Here is a 15,622-nt window from a genome sequence, read left to right as displayed (position 1 = left end):
TAAGATGTCTAGGGGCAGAGTACCCCTTCAATAGGAGGCCAGGCTACATTAAAGATCTTTCTTGCTTTAATAGGAATTGTGCTAAGTAATGGTGAGCGCTGGAAAATGTTACGTCGCTTCTCACTCACCACCTTGAGAAACTTCGGGATGGGAAAAAGAGGCATTGTGGAGCGTATCCAAGAAGAGTCAAATTTTCTGGTGGAAAGGTTCAGAAGTAATGGAGGTTAGTGAGACTTTTACATTGTGTATGGTGTCATGTAATATTCAGAGGCAGACATGTACTTTCAGTGGTTGCTTTTTACCAAAATTTTGGGGGGAATATGGTGAAGTATACTTGGCATGATTTAGTGGGCAAGAGAGCCTGGTACACTTACACTGATAGTTGCAGTGCCCTATAGCAGAATCAACCAAAAAGCTGCCCCTAGAAAAATCAGTTATGATGCACCCATAAGAATGCAACTAAAATAATACAATGCCTTAACCCCTTAAAGGGGTACTCCGGTGGAAAACATTATTTTTTAAATCGACTGGTGCCAGAGAGTTAAACAGATTTGTAAATTACTTCTATTAAAAAATCTTTACCTTTCCAGTACTTTTTAGCAGCTGTATGCTACAGAGGAAATGGTTTTCTTTTTTAATTCGTTTTTTTGTCTTGTCCACAGTGCTCTCTGCTGACACTGATGCCCATATCAGGAACTGTCCAGAGCAGCATAAGTTTGCTATGGGGATTTTCTTCTGCTCTGGACAGTTCATGATACGGATAGAGGTGTCAGCAGAGAGCACTGTGGACAAGACAAAAAATAAATTCAAAAAGAAAAGAATTTCCTCTGTAGCATACAGCTGCTAAAAAGTACTGGAAGGGTAATAAAAGTAATTTACAAATCTGTTTAACTCTCTGGCACCATTTGATGAAAAAAAAAATTCCACCTTTAAGAACCCGGTGTTTTTTGCATTTTGCATTTCCATTTTTCCTCTTACCCTTCTAACAATAATTACACTTTCAATTTTGCACCTACAGACCCATATAAGGGCTTGTTTTTTGCGACACCAATTGTACTTTGTAATGACATCACTTACTTTATAACATAATCGGCAGCAAAAAAGAAAAGCATGGGTGGCATTGAGAATTGTATATGGCTTCTTTTAGCCCACAGGTTATTGAGTGCAGTTTTTTAGGTAGGAATGGAGATGATATGAAAGCCAAGAGCAGCAGAAGATAAGGTGGAAAATATGAAAACTTTACTAATGCGGACAGGAACTTACATCCGATTCTGTTTAATCTTTTGTGTTTTAACACAGAAAATCTGTTTGACCCAACTGATTCATTGCGTTTGGCTGTTTCCAATGTCATCTGCTCAATTGTATTTGGAGAACGATTTGACTATACTGATGAGAAGTTCACAACCCTACTCTCACTACTGCAGGAACTGTTCTCCCTTCTGGCCTCTCCATGGGGGATTGTAAGTAATCATACCTCATGTTTTCCATGGTGTTTCACTTTAAAAGGGGTCCCCCGATCTTAGATATCTTATCCCCTATCCAAAGGATAGAGGATATGATGTCTGATCGAGGGGGTCCCGCTGCTGGGGACCCCCACGATCTCGGCTGCGGCAAACTTTGTTCCGTGCTGTATGACTGGCGATGCAGGGTGGAGTCTCGTGACATCATGCCCGCGCCCCGCTCGTGACGTCACGGCCATGCCGCCTCAATGCAAGTCTAGACTTGCATTGAGGTGGCGTGGCCGTGACGTCACAACCGGGGCGCGGGCATGATGTCACGAGCCTCCGGTGCGCTCTAAACGAATGCCAGGTGCAGCAGGGAGATTGGATAGGGGATAAGATGTCTAGGGGCGGAGTACCTCTTTAACTAAACTACTAAAATATTAATAAATATTATTTATTTTCACAGTTGCTCAATCTATTTCCGAAGACATCATCTTACATCCCGGGACCTCATAAGAAGGTCTTCACAAACCTCGACAAACTGAAAGAATTTGTCTTGCAAGCTGTAGAAGACCACAAGAAGACTATCGATATGAACTGCCCACGAGACTTCATTGATAGTTTCCTTATAAAGATGGAGGAGGTAATATCAATGAATTAGATATTTTACTACATATATGACTTGTACACCGTTATCATGGATCAAGTCATTGGATCCAACATTATCAAGTCAGTGGATCCAACAAAAATGTTCCAAGGCATGCACAGATGTTCTCAAATTTTACCTGACGCCAACCCCTCAAAAATTAGCCTTTACTGGCATCAAAAAGCTTAAAATGCCCTCATCACACATCTTTTTACAGTTTCTTTAAACACCCTACCATCCCCGACATGAGGGTTTATCGTTTCTATGACATTTCAGAGTCAGATTGGTGTGAACTTAAGTTTAATTAATGGGAGTGACATGTGATGGGCAGGATTATCCAGTCAGGGGGTGTGAATGTTGTACATTGAGGGGTGTGTATGTCTAATTTACACCCCTGACTGTAAAATCCCACCCATCATTTGATAGTCACTCCCATTATTAAAATTAAGTTCACGCCCATCTGACTGATTCCCTGAATTTTCAGACAAACTATTAGCCCCTGATGTCTCAGGAAGAGCATATCAAGAAACTGTACAACTGTGTGTGATCAAAGCATGCAATCTCATTTCTTGGTGATCACAAACAATTTAGAAAGAAAATATGTCCGCACTCACCAAGATGTTCAGATGCAATTCATGCTTTATTCATGGCACGATAAGAAGAACAAAGTCCATAAACAGAATCACCCGGGGTGCAGGGAGGGAATGCGGCTACCAGCCGGCAACCGGAGCAGGAGCGTATCAGAAGAACGACAGGCACGGTTTCGCGTCACAGACGCATCATCCGGTTCCTCATTTTTTGGTGGTTGGCCACAGGTCTACTTTAAAAGGCTACTCTGCCCCTAGACATCTTATCCCCTATCCAAAGGATATGGGATAAGCTGTCTGATCGTGGGGTTCGTTTAGAGCTTTGGTTGCAGTGCTGGAGGCTCGTGCCCCACTCATGCCCCACTCATGATGTCGCGGCTACGCCCCCTCAATGCAAGTCTATGGGAAGGGGCGTGACGGCTGTCAAGCCCCTCCCATAGACTTGCATTGAGGGGGTATGGCCGTGACGTCACAAGCCTCCACCTCGCATTGCCAGTCATCCGTCATGGAGCGAAGTTCGCTGGGGTGTCTGGGGTCTGGGGTGCTTTAGCCTAGGGTGACAAAAATCCTTGCACCAGCCCTGCCTCCATCTTCTCTGTTACCATATGCCCTCCCGTCTGGTAAATATTCTTACACCCTTCACCCATGTGAGCGCTCTGTTGGCAGGCGTATGAGAACATAGGTGATGCATATATTGTAGGAAAGGAACCACTAATATATATGTGGTGGCCCAGTACAGGAGTTGCACCCCTGTACCCTTGCTGCCCTGTCAGGCAGCCTCCATACAATGACCCTTGCCCCCCCCCCCCCCCCCTACACCTGCACCCTATGTATATTCCTAAGTGCCTGTGTTGTATAGTGTATTGCATATAAAATGTGTTATGCCTTTAAGACCTTTTGTCATGTGATTGTAACCCAGGAAGGTACCAATGACCATGTGACCTACAGGGTGACCTATGGGACCTCTCAGAGTCTCCCCCATATAAGCCTGGGTGGAACCTCTACTCACTTTCTTTCTCCTTGGCTGAGTTGCAGTAAGGTCAAGTCCTGTAAGAGAGTGTCTAGAGTCCAGAAGATCCTTAACCTCTTCAGGACATAGGGCGTATGGATACGCCCTGAATCCCGAGTCCTTAAGGACCGAGGGCGTATCCATACGCCCGTGGGAATTCCGACCCCCACCGCTAGCCGGTTGGGGACCGGAGCCGGATGCCTGCTGAAATCGTTCAGCAGGCATCCCGGCATATCGCCCAGGGGGGTCATTATGCCCCCCCATGTCGGCGATCGCCGCAGATCGCTGGACAATTCAGTCCAGCGATCTGCGGCGATTCCGGGTCAATCGGGTCTCCGGTGACCCGGTGACCCGGAATTACTGGCTGTTCGGGGCCGTCTCTGACGGCCCCGAACAGCCAGAGCCTGCAGGGGTGAGGTGGCACTGGTGCCACCTCACGATCGCCCTGATTCGTCGGCCGGATTACCGGCCGACCAATCAGGGCGCCTGCTGCGGGTGTCACTCCCGCACCCGCTCCGCCCCTCTTCCGGAGGACGTGAGCGGGTGCGGGAAGACGACCCCCGGTGCTGGGGACCCCGATCCCCGGCGCCCCTGTTGGGATCGGGGCCCCAGGAGCAGTTGCGGCGGCGGGACTGACCTGCAGCGTCTGGATCGTTGGAGGTGAGTGACAGCCTCCTGCTGTTGCTTAGCAACAGCTCCCAGCATGCAAAAAGGGCATGCTGGGAGCTGTAGTTATGCAACAGCAGGAGGCAGACCACCACAACTCCCAGCATTCCCTTATGGGCATGCTGGGACTTATGGTTTTGCAACAGCTGGAGGCACATTCTTTCTATGGAAAAGTGTACCTTCAGCTGTTGTATAACTACAACTCCCAGCTTGCACAAACAGCTAAAGTGCATGCTGGGAGTTGTAGTGGTGCATCTGCTGGTTGCATAACTACAACTCCCAGCATGCCCGTTGGCTGTCGGTGACTGCTGAGAGTTGTAGTTTTGCAACAGCTGAAGGCACACTGGTTGTGAAACTCAGAGTTTTTTTTTACCTAACTCAGTGTTTCACGACCGGTGTGCCTCCAGCTGTTGCAAACTACAACTCTCAGCAGTCACCGTACACCATGCACCGTACATGCTGGGAGTTGTAGTTTTGCAACAGCTGGAGGCACACTGGTTGTGAAACACTGAGTTAGGTCACAAACTCCGTGATACATAACCAGTGTGCCTACAGTTGTTGCAAAACTGCAACTCTCAGCAGTCACCGACAGCCAACGGGCATGCTGGGAGTTGTAGTTATGCAACAGCTGGATGTCCCCCCCCCCCCAATGTGAATGTACAGGGTACACTCACATGGGCGGAGGCTTACAGTAAGTATCCGGCTGCAAATTTGAGCTGCCGCAAACTTTCTGCTGCAGCTCAAATTGCCAGCGAGAAACTACTGTGAACCCCCGCCCGTGCGACTGTACCCTAAAAACACTACACTACACTAACACAAAAAATAAAATAAAAAGTAAAAAACACTACATAAACACATACCCCTACACAGCCCCCCTCCCCTCCCCAATAAAAATGAAAAACGTCTGGTACACCACTGTTTCCAGAACGGAGCCTCCAGCTGTTGCAAAACAACTCCCAGTATTGTCGGACAGCCGTTGACTGTCCAGGCATGCTGGGAGTTTTGCAACAGCTGGAGGCACCCTGTTTGGGAATCACTGGCGTAGAATACCCCTATGTCCACCCCTATGCAATCCCTAATTTAGGCCTCAAATGCGCATGGCGCTCTCACTTTGGAGCCCTGTCGTATTTCAAGGCAACAGTTTAGGGTCACATATGGGGTATCGCCGTACTCGGGAGAAATTGTGTTACAAATTTTGGGGGGTATTTTCTGCTTTTACCCTTTTTAAAAATGTAAAATTTTTGGGAAAACAAGCATTTTAGGTAAAAAAAAAAAAATTTTTTTTACATATGCAAAAGTCGTGAAACACCTGTGGGGTATAAAGGTTCACTTAACCCCTTGTTACGTTCCCCGAGGGGTCTAGTTTCCAAAATGGTATGCCATGTGGTTTTTTTTTGCTATCCTGGCACCATAGGGGCTTCCTAAATGCGGCATGCCCCCAGAGCAAAATTTGCGTTCAAAAAGCCAAATGTGACTCCTTCTCTTCTGAGACCTGTAGTGCGCCAGCAGAGCACTTTTCACCCCCATATGGGGTGTTTTCTGAATCGGGAGAAATTGGGCTTCAAATTTTTAGGGGTATTTTCTGCTATTACCCTTTTTAAAAATAAATTTTTTTGGGGAAAACAAGCATTTTAGGCAAAATTTTTTATTTATTTTTTACATTTGCAAAAGTCGTGAAACACCTGTGGGGTATTAAGGTTCACTTTATCCCATGTTACATTCCCCGAGGGGTCTAGTTTCCAAAATGGTATGCCATGTGTTTTTTTTTTGCTGTTCTGGCACCATAAGGGCTTCCTAAAGGTAACATGCCCCCCAAAAACCATTTCAGAAAAACGTACTCTCCAAAATCCCCTTGTCGCTCCTTCCCTTCTGAGCCCTCTACTGCGCCCGCCGAACACTTTACATAGACATATGACGTATGTACTTACTCGAGAGAAATTGGGCTACAAATACAAGTAAAAATTTTGTCCTTTTACCCCTTGTAAAAATTAAAAAATTGGGTCTACAAGAACATGCGAGTGTAAAAAATGAAGATTGTGAATTTTCTCCTTCACTTTGCTGCTATTCGTGTGAAACACCTAAAGGGTTAAAACGCTGACTGAATGTCATTTTGAATACTTTGGGGGGTGTAGTTTTTATAATGGGGTCATTTATGGGGTATTTCTAATATGAAGACCCTTAAAATCCACTTCAAACCTGAACTGGTCCCTGAAAAATACTGAGTTTGAAAATTTTGTGAAAAATCGGAAAATTGCTGCTGACCGTTGAAGCCCTCTGGTGTCTTCCAAAAGTAAAAACTCATCAATTTTATGATGCAAATATAAAGTAGACATATTGTATATGTGAACCAAAAAAAAATGTATTCGTAATATCCATTTTCCTTACAAGCAGAAAGCTTCAAAGTTAGAAAAATGCTAAATTTTCAAATTTTTCATCAAATTTACGGATTTTTCACCAAAAAAGGATGCAAGTATCGATAAAAATTTACCACTATGTTAAAGTAGAATATGTCACGAAAAAACAATCTCGGAATCAGAATGATAACTAAAAGCATTCCAGAGTTATTAATGTTTAAAGTGACAGTGGTCAGATGTGCAAAAAACGCTCCGGTCCTTAAGGCCAAAATGGGCTCCGTCCTGAAGGGGTTAAAGGGGTACTCCGGTGAAAAACTTTTTTTTTTATTTTTTTAAATCAACTGGTGCCAGAAAGTTAAACAGATTTGTAAATTACTTCTATTAAAAAATCTTAATCCTTCCAGTACTTATTAGCTGCTGAATACTACAGCGGACATTCTTTTCTTTCTGAAACACAGAGCTGTCTGCTGACATCATAACCACAGTGCTCTCTGCTGACATCTCTGTCCATTTTAGGAACTGTCCAGGACAGCATATGTTTGCTATGGGGATTTCCTTTTACCCTGGACAGTTCCTAAAATGGACAGAGATGTCAGCAGAGAGCACTGTGCTCATGATGTCAGCAGACACCTCTGTTTTTCAAACGGAAAAGAATTTCCACTGTAGTATTCAGTAGCTAATAAGTACTGGAAAGATTAAGATTTTTGAATAGAAGTAATTTACAAATCTGTTTAACTTTCTGGCACCAGTTGATATAAAAAAATACGTTTTTCACCGGAGTACCCCTTTAAGTCTACCACGCAGCCACGCAAGCTACAAACAGGGTATAGTCAGTCTCAAAATTTCACTGCAAATTCACAGATATACAGATGTATGCGGAGCCAATGGACAAAAATTCACAGAAGAGTAAGATTAGCTCACTAAAACTTAGCATTTAATAATAACAGCATAAAATAGTAGTCCTCAAGAAAATATTAATCAACACCAAAAATACACAATGGGTGTAATGCCAGGGCCATTAGCCAATGGCCCCAGTCCAATAGCGCGTTTCCTATAATCACAATAAGTGTTACCAGATAAGACACAAATAATGCATTAATCAATTGATTAATGCATTATTTGTGTCTTATCTGGTAACACTTATTGTGATTATAGGAAATGCGCTATTGGACTGGGGCCATTGGCTAATGGCCCTGTCATTACACCCATTGTGTATTTTTGGTGTTGATTAATATTTTCTTGAGGACTACTATTTTATGCTGTTATTATTAAATGCTAAGTTTTAGTGAGCTAATCTTACTCTTCTGTGAATTATAGTCAGTCTCAGTCAAGTCCGTCCAAGTCAATCTGTCTTCAGTCAGCGTGGCTCTGCAGCAAATTGTCCCAGTTCACCATTAATCCCAGCAAGCCCTGTGGTCTCAGAAGTCCCTGGTCACCTCCGTGGACCTAGCCAAGCTGTACAGACTGTTACATCTGTCTGACTAAGTAAAGCTGCCGTTGATCCGCAATTTGGGGTTGGAGCCATTATTTGCACCCGTGCCTAGCTCTGGATCCAGTGGCCTACCTTCGGGTGGTGAAGCGGTTAAATCACGCCCTGGCGTCACAAACACAAGGGGTTAATGCCATTTGCCCATAGGGTAATTCCATCTGCCCTCATCACACCCTCACCACATATATAAGTAGTAACTAATTTTACTTAGGTTCCCCTGCACTATAATCCTATGTATTGGGTTTAGGGTGGGCGATCCATCTGTCAGATTACCTTTAATCTAAACCTTTTTTTTACATAAAGTTAGTCCAGGCTCTTACAATGAATTTACAGAAAGTATAACCACTAAATTACTACTGAACATAAATATCTGAGCTGGGAATATTGCTTTACCTAATAATGTTTCGTGGTTAATGGTCATGTGACTTGTTCAAATCTACAGGAGAAGGAAAAACCAAACACCGAATTCCACTTTGAGAACTTATTTGGAACAGTAATGGATCTCTTCTCTGCTGGAACGGAAACCACCAGTACAACTCTGAAATATGCCCTCCTCATACTCCTTAAATACCCCGATGTGGCAAGTAAGTAAAGATCTGAGTTAGGTTACTTTACATTTAGATTAAATCCAATACAACAGTGGTTTCCTAATATTAGGGAATAAATGACATATGGGACTACTTTTATACATTTAGATAAAAATAAATTGTATCTTGTAGGTTCTCATTGTATTCCTTCTTAAAATATCCTGATAACATTGACTTTTTTAAAGGGGTATTCCAGGCAAAAATATTTTATCCCCTATCCAAAGGATAGGGGATAAGATGTTTGATCGTGGGGGGTCCGCCGCTGGGACCCCCCGCGATCTCCCTGCAGCACCCGGATTCTGAATTTCCAGTTTTGGAAACCTCCGGGTTTCCGGGACTGGGAACGTGATGTCATGCCACGCCCCCTCCATTCATGTCTATGGGAGGGGGCGTGACGGCCGTCACGCCCCCTCCCATAGACATGAATGGAGGGGGCATGGCATGACGTCACGTCCCCAGTCCCGGAAACCCGGAGGTTTCCGAAACTGGAGACACAGCTCCTGCATAGAATGCGGGTGCTGCAGGGAGATCGTGGAGGGTGCCAGAGGTGGCCCCCCCCACGATCAGACATCTTATCCCCTATCCTTTGTATAGGGGCTAAAAAAAAATTGCCCGGAATACCCCTTTAAATTCCAGAATTACATGGGATACTTTTGAACGCCTATTTAATTTACATTTATGAACTGGGATAGTTAGAGGTATTATGTTTGTTCAGGCTTGTAGTGAGGATGACACGGATGAAAATGACACTAACCATTCTGTGCTCCGTGCCTCCATTCTTCAGAAATTCCCATTGTTTGGAATATGCTAACAATCCTGCTTGGTGCACGGAGGGGCAATTACAAGCTCTGGGTGCATGTGACATCTAGCCGGCATCTTCATAGTAATGTCGCCTCCTCTGATTTAGAATGGAGCTCCACTCTGCATCATAACGCCTCTTCTCCGCATTCGCAATAGCTGGGCCACAGACATTATGATGCAGAGTGGAGCTCCATTCTAAATCAGAGGAGCTGTAATAGATGGGGTAAGGAAAAATAGCGAACACAGATTTAGCAACAAAACAAATATGGACAGACCAATGACAAAATGACTTTCTTCAGGGGTTCAAATTATTATTATTTTTTAAAGGGGTACTCCGGTGGAAAACTAATAATTTTTTTTTAAATCAACTGGTGCCAGAAAGTTAAACAGATTTGTACATTACTTCTATTAAAAAAAAATCTTAATCCTTCCAGTACTTATCAGCTGTTGTATAATACAGAGGAAGTTCTTTTCTTTTTGAATTTCTTTTCTGTCTGTCCACAGTGCTCTCTGCTGACACCTCTGTCCATGTCAGGAACTGTCCAGAACAGGAGAACATCCCCATAGCAAACCTATCCTGCTCTGGACAGTTCCTGACATGGACAGAGGTGTCAGCAGAGAGCACTGTGATCAGACAGAAAAGAAATTCAAAAATAAAAGAACTTCCTCTGTAGTGTACAGCAGCTGATAAGTACTGGAAGGAATAATATTTTAAAATAAAAGTAATTTACAAATCTGTTTAACTTTCTAGCACCAGTTCATTTAAAGGAAAACTGACACCACGTTTTTGCAATACAGTTCCCGTATACGTTTTCAATGTTAAAACCGCACTGAACCGTATAGAAAACCAGATGCATTGACTCTCCATTGAAAACCATATGCCAAATGATGCATCCTGTTGCATCCATTTTGCACCTTGTGTGGTTTTGTCCATTTTTCTCCCGTACCCAAAACCGTAGCCTACCACAGTTTTTGGTCCGGGTGAAAAACCGTATTGAAATTGTATCCGTTTTTTTTTACCATGGGAGACAATGGGAACCATATAGAACTGTATGTGTGTACGGTTCCATCTGGTTTGCACCGTACGGTTTTTATTTTGCACAGTTTTTTTCTTGGAAATTCAATTCAACAAGTGAAACTTTATTCATAATGGAGTGAAAAGTTAAAAACGTATACAGTTTTTTCTTAAAAAAACTGATGCAACCGGACATCATTTTGCAAACCGCATATGGGTTAAAATTTGTACACACATTTTGATACAGTTTAGTCCGGTTTTGAGGAACCTGTTTTTCATCAAAAACCTAATACGGGAACTGTATTGCAAAAACGTGGTGTGAATGCAGCCACTGTTTTGGCCGAGCTTGCATCCTCTAAAGTGTCCACCATCCATCCCGGTTTTGCACGCAGCAGGCGGGTCCCCTGCCAGCAATCTTACTTTGTGTTCCAGAGGCAGGCTCCCGAAGCCCGCCCCCCTTGTTGCATATTCACTTCCTGCTTCTCCAAGTCCTAATGACGTGGAGTTATCCGCCCCCCCCCCCCCCCCCCCCCTAAGCGCTGTGATCTGTCTTCCAAGCGCATGCGCTGTTTTTTTACCCACTTCTCCATCCTGATGACGTGAGAGCTATGCGTCCTCAGAACCACTCTGCGACGAAAAACAGTGCATGCACTCGGAAGACAGATCACAGCGCTTGGGGGGGGGGGTGGATAACTCCATGTCATTAGGACATGAAGAAGCAAAAATGAATATGCAACAAGGGGGCCTGTCTCCAGAACACAAAGTAAGATTGCTGGCGGGGGACCTGCCTGCTGCGCGCAAAATCGGGATGGATGGCAGACACTTTGGAGGACGCAAACTCGGCCAAAACAAAACTTTACTAAGTAAGTGAGCACGTTACAGACTCCTGTTCACCCACATTATAACCCAATGTATTGGGTTTAGTGTGGGTGAACTTGCTGACAGTTTTCCACCGGAGTAGCCCTTTAACTGTGTTGGTGAAGAAATGGTTAAAATTGATATACATTTTGAGCTCAACTATCTGATCTCGGCTGTGAGTTAATATCTGCCAAACATGTAATATTTGTCTACAGGAAAGATCCAGGAAGAGATAGACAATGTGATTGGACAGAGCCGAAGTCCTGCCCCCGAGGATCGTAACAGCCTGCCATATACAGATGCAGTGATTCATGAGATCCAAAGATTTGCTGACATAATCCCTCTGGGAATTCCACATGCAGCCACCAAGGATACAGTATTCAGAGGATACAACATTCCAAAGGTCAATAATGAAGGTTCTTTATATGGATTTCATAAAATAACTTCATTATACTGTTTAAAGAGAAACTCTACAGTGAATATTTACAAATTAATTCAATCATTATCCATGAATTCTTATGGCAATTTTAGTGGTTAATTCTAAATCAGACGGGGAGCATGATGCTGTGCTGAAAGGCGCTGCATTCAAACTCTAAAAGCAGAGGTTCTGACCTGTGACTCTTTATAAAGTAGCCAGGGAAACAAAAAAAAAGGAGGTTTTGTGTAAAATACTTATTACGGGCTGAGCTTTACACTTATTAAAATCTGGGTTTTCTGTTTCAGGATACAATGGTGTCCCCATTGCTGACAGCTGTTCTGAAAGATCCCAAGTATTTTAAAGAACCAGAAAAGTTTGACCCAGCACATTTCCTGGATGGTAATGGAAACTTCAAGAACAATGAGGCGTTTATTCCATTTTCTATAGGTAATAGGACATGAGTATATATGTATTAGCTTTTACGCACAATTCATAGAGGTTGTAACTTTTAGAAGATGCACCATAAGGGCAAGTTCAAAAATGTGAGGTAAACTCTTAGATTTCTGACATTGCATGCCAAGGAATTTGCTGAGGTTTCGAATACCAATTAGCCCCAAATAATGGGGCTAATGTACCTCTTGGCTACATACAATGGGGCTAATCTACCTCCCGGCTACATACAATGGGGCTAATCTACCTCCTGGCTACATACAATAGGGCTAATCTACCTCCTGGCTACATACAATGGGACTAATCTACCTCCTGGCTACATACAATGGGGCTAATCTACCTCCTGGCTACATACAATGGGACTAATCTACCTCCTGGCTACATACAATGGGGCTAATCTACCTCCTGGCTACATACAAAGGGGCTAATCTACCTCCCGTCTACATAAAATGGGGCTAATCTACCTCCCGTCTACATAAAATGGGGCTAATCTACCTCCTGGCTACATACAATGAGGTTAATCTACCTCCTGGCTACAGACAACGGGGCTAATCTACCCCCTGGCTACATACAATGGGGTTAATCTACCTCCTGGCTACATACAATGGGGTTAATCTACCTCCTGGCTTCTTAAGGTACATTCACATGAGCGGACCCACAGTGTATTTTATGCTGCAGATCCGCCACTGAAGGACCACTGGATGATGGCTTTACATGTGCCTGCTTGGAGCGGCAATACACTGCTAAGAGCAGACACACTGCAAGTTGCCGCGCATGCACAGTGTATTTGCACACATCTCAGCGACTCCCACTGCTCCATTAGTTAGATCAAGAGCTGCCGCGATGTGCCATTTACTGCGCTTGCACGCTGCGACTCACGCATCACAGTGTGTCTGCTCTTAGCAGCGTATTGCAGGCACATGTAAAGCCACCATGCAGCGGTCCTTCAGCAGCAGATCTGTACACAGCTCAGGTTTTTTTTTTACCAGAGCAAGTTGAGAAATGAAAGCTGTGCTGTAATTGGTTTTCATCTGAGACAAAAATGTGTTTTTGGTTATTTTTCTTGTCTCAGACAGATTGGTAAGTGTGGGCTATTATACAGGCTATGGTGTGGATTTCCATTGAAGATAATGGGAATTTTTTTTTTAAGCAGAACTGACATGAATTTTAGCGCAGATTGCCCCTGATTTACTAAGAGTGGAGTGCAGTTTTCTCTGTGAGTTTTTCTCCCAACAGGTATTTTCCACGGAATCTACTAAGGTTTCCCTAAATTTTGCACTTTTCTCTACATTTATTTATTTATTTTTTACACATGCTCTAAGCTGTGGGGTTTTCTTAGCTTCAATTCACTACATTTTCTGTGGAAATATGTAAATATGTTCAGATTTTTGGCAACCACGTTCCTTTTCCCCTATGACCATACCCTTTTTTGGGGTTTTCTCAGTAAAATGTTGGTCGGGTTTGTTGCAATTCTGGCGCAAATTCTGGAGCAGACAGAATTTCTGGCAAAATGCGCCACAATCTGGCGCAAAACCCGACAGAACATGTCAGGTTTACAATAGTAAATCAGGGCCAATGTGTACATATTTTGTAATCTACTCCCTTTTCGTTTCAAATCTTTTCATTAAAGAGGTACTCCGCTGCTCAGCGTTTGGAACAAATTGTTCCAAATGCTGGAGCCGGCGACGGGAGCTCGTGACATCATAGCCCCGCCCCCTCATGGCGTCACGCCCCTCACCCTCAATGCAAGCCTATGGGAGGAGCTGTGACGGCTGTGTGGTGGACCACCAGGTGTAATGGCGGGATCACGGGTGTAGCGGTGTGAGTGGTGGGATCAGATGGTATTAACCCCTGAGGCTAGATGGTATTAACCCCTAGTGTTGTTACGCCAGTGTGGTTTTCGGGTTCTGGAACACCACACGCCCGGATTCTGGGCTATCCCAATTACTAATAGTGAAATGAGAGTCCACAACCAGTTATGGTCAAATGGAGGCTTTACTGAGTAGAAGACAGGTGTAATTATCTTCACAGCTAAGGCCAGATTTCCAAGAGAGGTGGTCAGGACCCAGAGGACCTCGCAGCTTGCTGGACCAATATACTTGTAGTTAACTTGACTTGAAATTAGACTTGACTTGACTATTTGCAGGACTTGACTATCTTCAGTGACAGCAGACATAGACCTGAGACTTACTGGAATGACTGTAGCTTTTGGGGTCTTCCAGATGCTGATCACTTGCACTTAGATCTCTGGTGGCTTTGCTCAGTAGCAGACGGTACAAGAGAAGAGAGTGAATTGTCATGGCCGCCCCTTTATATAGTGGGGGGCTGGACTAAAGCTCATTGGTCAAGCTGCGGGTCATAGGTTAAGCTGGTGCTCTCTGGAACAACATGTGACAACAAATCATGTGACATCATAACACAACATGTGACAGCTTACACAGGTCCTTGAGACCTCCCACAGGTCCTCTATACTACCTATACATAGGGATCCTGTCTAGACATTAAAGTGATACACACAAACCAACAGGGGGGAGACCTTGCAGTGGAGCCCCCAGGTCACTGAGGGACTCAACCAGACAGGGCCTAAGGTAGTACAGGACCATGTTCTATACTGGGACATCACAGCTATCACGTCCCCTCCCATAGACTTGCATTGAGGGGGCGGGACGGCCGTTGTGCCCATTTCCCATAGACTTTCGTTGAGGGGGCTGGCGTGACGTCACGAGGGGGCTGGCGTGACGTCACGCGGGGCGGCCCTGAACACGGAAGCCTGCGCGCAGAAACTTCCGGACACTGGGGAGCGGAGCTTCCGAAGCAGGGCAGCGGAGTACCCCTTTAAGTCCAAAAACTGAAACCCGCAGTTGTATCCACAACAAAATCCACAGCAATATCTGCTTATAATGCATGAGGATTTTGATGCAAATGTGTAGACCGGTTTCACGGCACAACTTTTCTGTCTTGTGCGAGCCCAGTCTTAGGCTATGTTCACATGGGCAGTGTCTGCACGTAAAATGCCCCAACAGCACAGCGCCATCTGAAAATGCGCCATCTTGTAGACGGCAATGCATTTCCTTACAGAGTCCGCAGAAAGAATAGACATGTCTATTCTTTCTGCGGACACCAGAATTTGAATTTCCGCGTCAGGTGTTCCCGGCGTGGAAATTCTGCTGTGTGAACAGCGCAGCAGAATCCCATTGAAATCAATGGGACTCTGCTACTGCTGAATCTCTGCACGAAAATTCCACCGTGTGTACATAACCTCATGTCTCCTTATTACAACACAGATTAACAAAGTCCATA

The 15,622-nt window shown here is 44.4% G+C and overlaps 1 protein-coding gene across 2 annotated transcripts in view; it reads left to right on the top strand.

Moving 5' to 3' along the window:
• LOC130290410 (cytochrome P450 2C42-like) overlaps positions 1–15,622 on the top strand; it is a 29,804-nt gene that overhangs the window by 13,987 nt on the left and 195 nt on the right. For both annotated transcript variants that reach the window (XM_056538026.1, XM_056538025.1), the window contains 6 exons: positions 74–223; positions 1,300–1,460; positions 1,909–2,085; positions 8,636–8,777; positions 11,670–11,857; positions 12,178–12,319. In XM_056538026.1, the coding sequence (XP_056394001.1) occupies positions 74–223; positions 1,300–1,460; positions 1,909–2,085; positions 8,636–8,777; positions 11,670–11,857; positions 12,178–12,319 (960 nt within the window). The remainder of the gene's footprint in view (positions 1–73; positions 224–1,299; positions 1,461–1,908; positions 2,086–8,635; positions 8,778–11,669; positions 11,858–12,177; positions 12,320–15,622) is intronic.

The sequence above is a fragment of the Hyla sarda genome, chromosome 9 (assembly GCF_029499605.1).
Source record: "Hyla sarda isolate aHylSar1 chromosome 9, aHylSar1.hap1, whole genome shotgun sequence".
NCBI classification, from domain to species: Eukaryota; Metazoa; Chordata; class Amphibia; order Anura; family Hylidae; genus Hyla; species Hyla sarda.
Note: the sequence above shows the minus strand (reverse complement) of the source record. Positions and strands in the feature narration are given on the sequence as shown.